Source organism: Panthera uncia, assembly GCF_023721935.1.
Source record: "Panthera uncia isolate 11264 chromosome A3 unlocalized genomic scaffold, Puncia_PCG_1.0 HiC_scaffold_12, whole genome shotgun sequence".
NCBI lineage: Eukaryota > Metazoa > Chordata > Mammalia > Carnivora > Felidae > Panthera > Panthera uncia.
The window spans coordinates 28,805,623-28,815,677 of record NW_026057579.1 but is presented as its reverse complement, the minus strand read 5'-3'; the positions used below and the strand labels follow the sequence as shown (position 1 = coordinate 28,815,677).

The window sequence follows — 10,055 nt, the reverse complement described above, 5'->3', positions numbered from 1 at the left end:
TATACAATGAGAGTATTACTTGACAATCAAAAAGATTGAAATCTTGCCATTTGCAACTACGTGGATGGAACCAGAGGGTATTATGCTAAGGGAAATTAGTCAGAGAAAGACAAATATCATATGAGGACTCATATGAGGGCTTTAAGAGACAAAACAGATGAACACAAGGGAAGGGAAGCAAAAATAATATAAAAGCAGGGAGGGGGACAAAACAGAAGAGACTCATAAACATGGAGAACAAACTGAGGGTTACTGGAGGGATGGTGGGAGGGGAATGGGCTAAATGGGTAAGGGGCATTAAGGAATCTACTCCTGAAATCACTTTGCAGTATATGCTAACTAATTTGGATGTAAATTAAAAAAACAAAAAACAAAAAACAAAAAAACTCAACAACCCTGCGACATAACACAACCCTCATTTTACACATGGTCGACTAAGGTGCAGGGAGTAGAGAACTTTGCCCAAAGTTGCATAACTAACTTGAGGCATTCCTCCTCCGGCCCAGGACATCTGCTCCAACCAGTGACCATCCCACACACACTCCGTTTCTAGCGCAGCCCTACCCACCTCCACGTCCAAATGTCTTTATTCGCTGTATTCTATCCAGAAAAGACGGTTCTGAATAAAGGGTGAGGAGTCGAGTCTCTTAGTCAAGAAGAAAGTACGTTAACCGGTCACGGCCAGAAAGAAAACGTGTACACGACGCTCATCACTTATATACAGCTTTATTTGCATTTTTGGAACCACTGAGAATGATCAGCAGGTGGACACGTGGCCCATGGAACAGCATTTGGCTTTGGGGTTCCTTCCCACCGGGTGGCTGAGAAACCTCGACCACGCAGGCCCGGACCAGACTCACACCCAGTGCTCTCCCGCGCTGAGCGCCGCGTTGAAGGTTCGCAAGGCCCGGTGCGTCCCCCGCACGGCCAGAAGGAGCGACCCAGCTTCGGCTCCGTGGCCGGCCTCTCGCAGGTGTCTGGCCAGCCCCTCCGCATCCCAGGGCCCCTGCTGCGGGCTGGCCAAGAGGTGCTCGATGATTCGCGGGTAGAAGGGAGTAGAGATGCACTTGGCCAGCAGCCTGGCGTCCAGGAGCAGGGAAAGAAGTTCTTGGTCACAGTTGGAGTCATTCACCTTCAAGAAATGAGACAGGCAAAACATGAGAGGGGCCCTGCTCACTTCTTCCTGCCAGAGAACTCATCACGCACGCCCCCCACTGGCTGCTCCACGCCGCCTTTCTTCCCGCTTTCGTCATCCTGCACCCTTCACCAGGGTTCACGGCGCTCACACCAAAGAGCGCACACGGGGGCGCGAGCCTGAGCTCACACACACACGGGACCACAGACATGGTTCCCCGGCAGCAGCAGACGCAGCCACGTGCCAAGAGCCCCGAGCCGCTGCCACAGCTACCAAACACCGAGGGCCAGAAACTGCCAACTGTGTCCCCATCAGCCCTGGAAGTCACGGATCAGGGAAAGGAGGGGTAAGAACGCTGGCACACATCGTGGCAAGTCAGGCGGCCAGGACGGAAGCTGAATTCAGGCCAGTCTCGACTTCAGAGCCCAGGCTTTCAACAACCACAGTTACCATCTCGTTGGTGCTTTGCCACGGCCCATTTTCTTTAACCCCAAACCACTGCTGTATGTAGAGGCCCAGGCAAACAATTCTTTCTACAACAGAAAAACCTGCTTTTTACTCCACTGAGAAAATAGATCCATCAACCCCACTGATGTAACTAGGAAGACGGACAGGAAGGCTTTAGGTCGTTCTTGCTTAAGCCTCTAGAAAGCTCAGTACCCAACTTACCTTTTTAAGACATTTTTGTATTTTGGAGACCAATGTTATGTGGCCTGTTTTACAGGCTCTTTCAGCTCGGATATCCTCTGTGTTTCCTCCCTGGTCTTCTCTGCTTAGTCTCTGTATGGTTTTCGACAGGGTTGACACTTAGCATACGCTTTTCTATTTTCTATTATTTCCACATTTTTTTCTATAAGGAATCAAGTCAACACTCATCGCACGTCAAAATCCGGAGCTCCTCATTTACATGGGGCCGTCATAAAACAGCTTCAGGACAGTCCTTCCTAATGTCACTGAGCATTTTTAGCAATTTTGGTTGTAGGGACCACAGGAAGAATGTGGCATTTCAAAGCCAATGAACTAATGTTTGGACCAACTATGTTATACAACTGTTCACAGTGTGCTCGTCCTGCATGTTCTGTGACAAGGAGGAAACGCTACTGAAGACGAGGTCAACTGCATCTACGGACTGCAAGAATGAAAGCAAGAGCTGTTCTGAGAATGAGAGTCACCGCCCGCTGTCAGAGAGCATCAGTCTTTCCTGCAACTTAGTGATCCTTTAAAACCAACCGCAACGTCAGTTTCAAGGCCATCTCCTGGGTGACGTTTTCCCTACGTCTCTCACCGAAGCTGATTCCTCCTTCCTTACAGACGTTCTTCCGCGGGAGTAATTTGTAGGTCTGGCTCCCTTGCCAGACTGGGGGCTTCTTGAGGGCACAGAGGCTTTATCCTCCTCTCCCAGCATCCAGTTTAATCAACTGTTGTTACATGGCTGGACGAACCCGCATCATTGAATGCTGTCACACTTTTGTCAATGGCGCAAGTACACCCTAAGAGCGCTATCCCAGCACAGCATCTGAACAGAGCCAGATTCCAGGACTGAAGAGTCTCTTGCAAACCCCGGGCCTCGTGCTTTTGTCAATATGAACACATGCAGCTCATCCACTTCGGACTCAGGAAGACACTTAGGTTGAGCTCAATTTAGCATCTCTTGCTGGTTTTTGTTTGTAGAGGTAGGATGGTGGGAAAGGAAAGGGCTGTGGAAGACCGGTGAGCACTCTCCACTGGGGTCTGCTTATGGGTTCTGTGTCTCTTCTTTCCTTCCAGCTTCCCTCCCTCTCTTCTTCAGAGCTAGGAAACAGGAGTCTTGACCCCATGTGAGTGCTGCCCCCACTGTCACAGTGTCTTCCATTTGCTGAGGGCCATCCACGTGCCAGTGAGCAACCTTAAAGCATCCTTGCAAGACAGTTAAAATCTCATTTGATGGATGAAGAAGCCAGTTCAGTGAGGTCAAAGTCAATGTGCCCAATGTCACGTGGCTGCTGAACGGTGAGCTGGACAATGAGCCCTCATCCTTGACTACTTGTGTATTATTTGTTTACCTCCAGAGCAACGATCTCGTCTTCCTTGTTTATCCCCGCATCCCCCATGGCCAGAACAGTGTTGGCCACAGCTGGGGGCTCAGTAAGACTTGTAGGATGAATCCAAGAATGAGTAACCCTAAAGCTCTCACCCTTTCCTTGAACACTACTGCTTTCCTGAGCGCATGTGCACGCACGCACATAGGGCATCTGAGTTACTGTGTGATTTTTTGGTTCACCCTTAAAAACAAAGAATCCCTGCACCCAGCCCTCTAGGAGGGAACAAATGTGTGCCAGGATGCTACAGGCAAATGCTTGATAAAATAGACAGATAAAAGACTCAGAATCCAAACACTGCAGGGCAATACATTCTCTGCTGCCCTGAATAAGTCTTCAAGGCTAGGACACCTTTATTATTCTCTCTGTTTACTCACGAACCCTTCCTTTGGGGGTCTGAAAGACTCCTAGAAAGGGAGTGATGGATTTTTCCAGCTTGAGGAAGAGACAGGGGTTCTGTCAATGCTCACAGTTACTGCTCCTCTTATCCCTCTCTTCTGTTTGCTTCTCTCTAGGGCGAGGACATCCTCAAAATCGGTTTCCTGCTGGCCAAGTTGGGGTCAGGGGCGGGCGGCCAAGCACTGACCCTCTCAAAGCTCTCGGTCTAAGAAAACAGAAGGGGTGCCTGGGTGGCTCTGTCGGTTAAGTGTCAGACTTCGGCTCATATCATGATCTCATGGTTCCTGAGTTCCAGCCCCACATTGGGCTCTGCACTCTCAGGACAGAGCCTGCTTTGGATCCTCTGTCTCCCTCTCTGCCCCTCCCTCGCTCATGCTTGCTCTTTCAAATATAAATAATAAAACATTAATAGAAAGCAAGCAAGCAAGCAAGCCCAAGGCAGAAGTCACGGAAATGAAATACAATGATTCCCCTTGGGCCCTGGCCCACTCAGATGTTGCTGACCTCCACTGAGCTCTGCGGTGGCCCGGCCAAGGCCTAGGGGGAAATTCTGGTTTAGCTTCTCGTAATCAGGTCCTGAGAAAATGGGAGTGGCTGCCTTTGTTCTATTTCCTTTCTCTGACCTTGCACCTGGCTCTGGCCCTTTGCAAAAGGTACAGAATGGTCAGAGCATACTTTGTAATTGTCACGCACACAGGAAATACCGTGTAGACACTTATACTGTGCACATTTGGGACAAAATAGAGAAAGAACACAGAAAGAAGGATGGCCTTTGTGAGGACTCATTCCAACAACTGCATCTTAAAGAAGAGGGGCCTGAGGGTCAGAGAAGAAATGGATTGGCCAAGGTCCCACACCAGGCCTCCTGCCGCGGGGGCGCCAAGGCCAGACTGAGTCACTGTCCTCAGTCCGGCAGGGTGCCCAGCGGTGCCCCAGACCTTCCCAAGCGTGACGGCCACATTCCGAGCTGCCCGCTTAATGTGTTGAGCTTCAACTTTTCTCCATTTTTCTTGTTTTTGACTAACAAAGTACTACAAGTCTGGTGGCCACCCATTCCTCATTCTAACCCAGTGTATTTTCCTTTTTCAAATCAAGAAAAAAAGAAAAGGTGGAAATAGTTTGAAAAAACAAATCCTCTATACGTGGATCCCACAGGAAAATGACTTCCCTCCTCTCCTCTCTAGTAATTCTCCACGTGCAGAGATTTTGTGGTCTACTTCACTCACAATATATTAAAAGACTCGTAAGTGCTTTTACACAGTTTTCATTCTTAAAGATTGCAATGGCTACAAAATAGTCTACTGAATAGAGAGAACAGTTATATACCTTCTCCTGCTACGGATATTTCCGTTGTTTTTAAATGTCTGATATTATCGAAATACCAAAAATCAATTTTTTTATGTAAATGCTTTCTGTGAGTTCTAGAACTTAAATTATCGACCCTGATTTTAGTTGTAGTAAACATTCTAATCTGTTTGCTATTCTGTTTTTATTATTTGTTTTACAGAAGTTTTACATTTTTATAATGTCAGGAAACAAACTGTTCGTTTATGATTTTTTTCTATTGCTTTAAATATTAAAAGTTTTAGAATTCCTCAAAGGATCTGATACACACACACACACACACACACACATTTTACTGACTTTTAAAAATATGTAACTTTTTAATTGATCAAGAATTATTTTGGTATACAGTCTGTGGAAAATCACACATTCCTGACATTTGCTTGATTGGTGCTTTTAGAGCTTGAGGAAAAAAATATGTTCTGTCATTTCTGGACTCAGCTGGATGTTGGAAATAAATATGAGACAAGTCCAGGAGGATCAGCTGATTTAATTCCTCTGATCAAATAACTCTGAATTTGAGTCAGAGGCAGTCTGGTCTTGGGAAGAGAAGACAGACTTTGGGCTAGAGACTAATTTCCAATCCTGGTTTCTTTGCTGGACAGCTGTGTGACCCTGTTAAGGACAATCTCTCTGAGCCCCAGACCCGTAGACCTCAGACTATCTCTGCGGGTTGTGATAATCTATGTTTTTAACTGCCTAACACAAAGCCTGGTGCAGAGTTCAAGTGCAGTAAATGGCCGAAGTTGTTACAGTCAGACAAACCAGGCATGATGCATGTTCCAGAAGGAGAGGACATACATCTATCATAAAATGACTAAATGCTTGCCATCTTGGTCACTGATTGTTTCTTCTGTCAGTAATTAATTTTTGAGAATAAAAGAAACTTTGCAGATCTTGGGAAATAAATCCATTAAAGCACAAAGTGCTATCATCTTCCAAGCCATTAAAATGTTATCTTCTTAATTCCAGTTTCAACAACAGGTAATGAACTTTCTCTGAATTAAAGTCTCTGACTTTATGGATCTATACAAAACTAAGAGTAATTATAGTGATGAGGTAAGCTGAAATTCGGTAGGTACCTGAAATGTATGCAAGGCCTCATTCCAATAATTCTGCAGAAGATTATGTACTATTATTTCACTGTTTGCTGGAGGACAGGGTACCTGTCTCATTTTTACATATACTGCTACTAATAATAAAAGTTATTAAACATCAACTGCAAGGGCAGAAAAATAAAAGGGCAGCACCAGTGTATACTCGGGTAAGGAAAATGCCTGCAGGGTTTCTTTTGTTTTCTGTTTATTTGAAAGATATTCAGACTCCACTTCTCAGCATAAATACCAGCCTCTCCTAGCACGGGATTTCACAGTATGCCTCTTCTGAAACCAAAATTAGGGCAAATCATCGAACTTCTGCTCTAACATTGAGAGAGAATCTTTGAAAAGCCGAGTCTGATCGCTTCTATGACCACAGCAAACACTGCAACGTGGGCCCTGAGTTTTGCCGGTTCCACACTTTGTACTTACCCTGTTCCTACCTTCGTTTCTTGTGCTGTTATTTCACATATGAATGTCCATATCATTTCTTTAAATAGAGGATGTGATTTTATTTTATCTTCACAAACATCCTGCCCATTCCTCACTCCTACACACACTAACAGGCTTGCACAATGGATGCTTAGCACATCTGCTCACACTAAGTAAGTCAATCAGCCACCAATGAGACCTAGAAATCGAATAGATTAACTGACAGGGAGTGAGCTGCCTGTCACCGGAGGCATTCAGCTGAGAACTGTGAGAAGGCAGTATTGAGGGAGCTCTTCAGGGTGGAACAGACTCTCATCAGGGAGGGACTAGTTGGAAGCCTGGATAGAGTTAAAGAGGAGACAAAGAAAGGAAGAAGGTTTCTTGGTTTTGCATAACAATGTTAATCCAAACGTGTTTTCCTGAGCATCTTTAAGGCTCTCCCCCCTCCAATCTAGACACAGTGCAGTGTAAGTAACGTCTGTGGGCTCCAGTGCCTTCAAGGCAAGACAGAAGAGGCTAAGAGTCACCAATGCTAAATATGTGAAGGACTGTCCACGGAGGCATCTAATCCTGAGCAACTCCATCGGGCAGGGCCAAGATCAACATGTTCAAGGTAAAGGTGCAGCTTTCAATCCCAATCCAGAGGTGCTCTCTTACTATGAGGTTTATCAAAAAATGGCCGAGAGCACCCCGGGAGGTGGTAAGCTCTCGGCCCCCAGCAGTGCTCAGCCAAGACCCAGGTTTCCTAGTGGGTTTGAAAAAGGAAGCCCTATAGTGGGCCACTTATTAGACCAGCTCAGAGCTAATATGATTCGAGATGCTCTCAGCAATTTCATTTCTCGGCAGAGACAACCCGTTTCCAGGATAAGACGGCCTGCCTCGTCACATGAATGCAAGCAGCATTACAGGCTTTGAACACTGGATCTACAGTTTAAATTTCAGCTCCAGCTGTTCCTAGCTGTATGACCTCTGGGTGTGTGTTTCCATCTGTGAAACTAGAATGCCATCTTTTCACAAGATGAGTAAGAAGATAAGGTGAGGATGTGCCCGTAACGATGTCGGGAAAAGAGCCAGTACTGGAAAGACACTGGTTGTCACTAGCTTCAGAGAGGAATGCTTAATTAGGTGACAAGGTCTGTAACCCCTCATCTGTCACCCCTTGAATGCTTCTTTCACTAGGCACTGCAGTCCAGGACGGGCCCCAGGATGGAGGCCGGGCAGAGGCGGTGAGCAGCACTGACGAGGAGGAAGGAGTGACGAGCAAAGCTACCACAAGTCCGGAATTATGAAACGGGGGGTTTCGGTATACAGAACTCTCAGCGATCGATGTCTGCTTACTCTGAGGAAATGAGCGAGTGAGTGACTTTCCCAGTGGAAAATACTCCAGAGACGAGATTCGAACACAGCAGCAGGAAGATTCTTCTTGGAGAGAAGAAAGTTTTGGAGGTGAGCTCGAATCTCACTGGGGCTGATGGACGAGGGAATCCAGCAGTCCATACCGACGGCCCCTGACTCGCAACACTCTTACAATTTTTTGACTTCACAGTGGTGCAAAAGCGATACACATTCAGTAGAAGCACCACTTTGATGCTGCATCTTTTCCTGGGCTAGTAATATGCAGTATGATCCTCTCTCATGGTGCTGGGTGGTGGCAGCGGCCGCGGCTCCCCGTGAGCCACACGACCACGAGGGTCAACAACCAATATGCTGACACATCTTCTGCACCCGGATGGCCGTTCCGTTTCTCACTTTCAGGACAGTCTTCAATAAATTATATGACACATTCATACTTCGTTATAAAGCAGGCTTTGTGTTACATGATTTTGCCCGACTGTTGGCTAACAGAAGTGCTCCGAGCACATGTGAGGCAGGTGAGGCTAAGCTCCAGTATTTGGTAGGTTAAGTGCCGTAAGTGCACTTTTGACTCACGATATTCCCAACTTGCGATGGATTTATTGGGACGTAAGCCCATGGTTAGCTGAGGAAGATCTGCGCCACGCCGGGGTTTTAATTATTCATCGACAATATAAGCTCTAAGAAAGACTTTTTCTTGCTCCAGGAAAGAGGCTGCTGGCCATTTGTAAGAGGTTACATGCTGAACACTAGAGGCGTGCAATTTCAGAAAAGCTTCGAGAAGGAAATGAAGAAATGCGGTCCAATCTCTGGCATCGGCACTTAACGCATCACCCGCTGAGCTGTAAACACCTGTAAAGCTGTCAGCCTCTTGTAACCAATAGTGAAGTAACACGTGCCAACAGCAAGCACGTGGCGCTGTTTTCCCACGTGGATCCACGTGCTGCGCAGGCGCGGCTGCCTACCAGCGGAGTCCCTTGGTTTTGTCTTTTAATGTCAACGGGAACTACCGTCAATAACCACAAGGGAGAAACTGAAGTTACTAATGAACCCAGGCCCTCTACTAATGGACAGAGTGAATAGCAAAATAAAAACAAACACAAAAGCAAACGTTATTATGTTTTTCATTGCAATACCACATATGATTTAAAATAGAAAAACAATTTGATAAGACAGAATAAAGACAGCTAGTCAGGAGTCCTGTAAAAAGGCCTACTGAAACTCTGCCCTTAGAGAAGGGTCACATGACCTTTTAACGGTGCTGGGAGAGCAATGATGAACTACAGCTAAGTTCTTATTTCATTTATAGAGCATTCTTGAAGTGACAAAGTGACAGAGATGGAGAACAGATCAGTAGTTGTCACAGGTTGCTGGGGGCGGGGGGGAGCATGTGGGGGAGGGAGAAGGTGGCTGTGGCCACAAAGGGTCCCCCACAAGAGATCCCTGGGATGCAACTGCTCTGTGTCTTGACCGTAGTGGTGGTGACACAAATCTCCATGGGACAATATTGCACAGGACTTCACACCCAAGTGAGTGCCTGTAAAACCACTGCCATCTGAATAAGGTCCAGAGATTGAATCAGAACACTGCACTACAGCTATGCAACATGCTACCATCAAGGGAAACCATGTGAAGGGTACAAGAGATCCCGCTGTACTATTTCTTCCAATTGAATGCGAATTTAAAATTATCTCAAAATAAAAAAGTTAAAAATTTTTAAAAACTGGAAAACCCTGCCAAACTTCAGCTCTTGGGAGGATGCACAAGGTCTGACGATACTCAGCATTTCCATGAACACGTTTTAAGGTCACAGATGGGTTGGCCTAATGTAAAAACTCAACCTCAGTGCAGGGAATTACAGTTAAGTGCCATTACCAACCTCCCCCAGGTAAGGGCCTCGGTGGTCGGTAAGTAACTCACCTCAGCAACTGACATCTCCGGTTTTGATTTGTGGATCTGAAGGCCACTGAGGTTTTGGGTGTCATCATCACAACCCCAGACAAACCACCCACAGTCTGAAGGGCTATTTCACAACCACAGGGCTTTAGCCCAATGCTGCACATGACACGGAAGTGTTATGGAGGTAACTCAGCACCATTTACAAATGACTTGGGTGTTGCAGTGTTCCCACTTGGTTTCTTACTGTGATAGCCAGTGGTAGAGGGTGTGTGTGTGTGTGTGTGTGTGTGTGTGTGAGAGTGAGAGAGAGAGAGGGAG

General features: G+C 46.4%; 1 protein-coding gene across 3 annotated transcripts in view; it reads right to left on the bottom strand.

The window, feature by feature from the left end:
* Positions 1-710: 710 nt before the first annotated feature.
* NBAS (NBAS subunit of NRZ tethering complex) overlaps positions 711-10,055 on the bottom strand; it is a 328,333-nt gene continuing 318,988 nt past the window's right edge. For all 3 annotated transcript variants that reach the window (XM_049652503.1, XM_049652501.1, XM_049652502.1), the window contains one exon: positions 711-1,132. In XM_049652503.1, the coding sequence (XP_049508460.1) occupies positions 857-1,132 (276 nt within the window). In that variant the 3' untranslated portion in view covers positions 711-856. The remainder of the gene's footprint in view (positions 1,133-10,055) is intronic.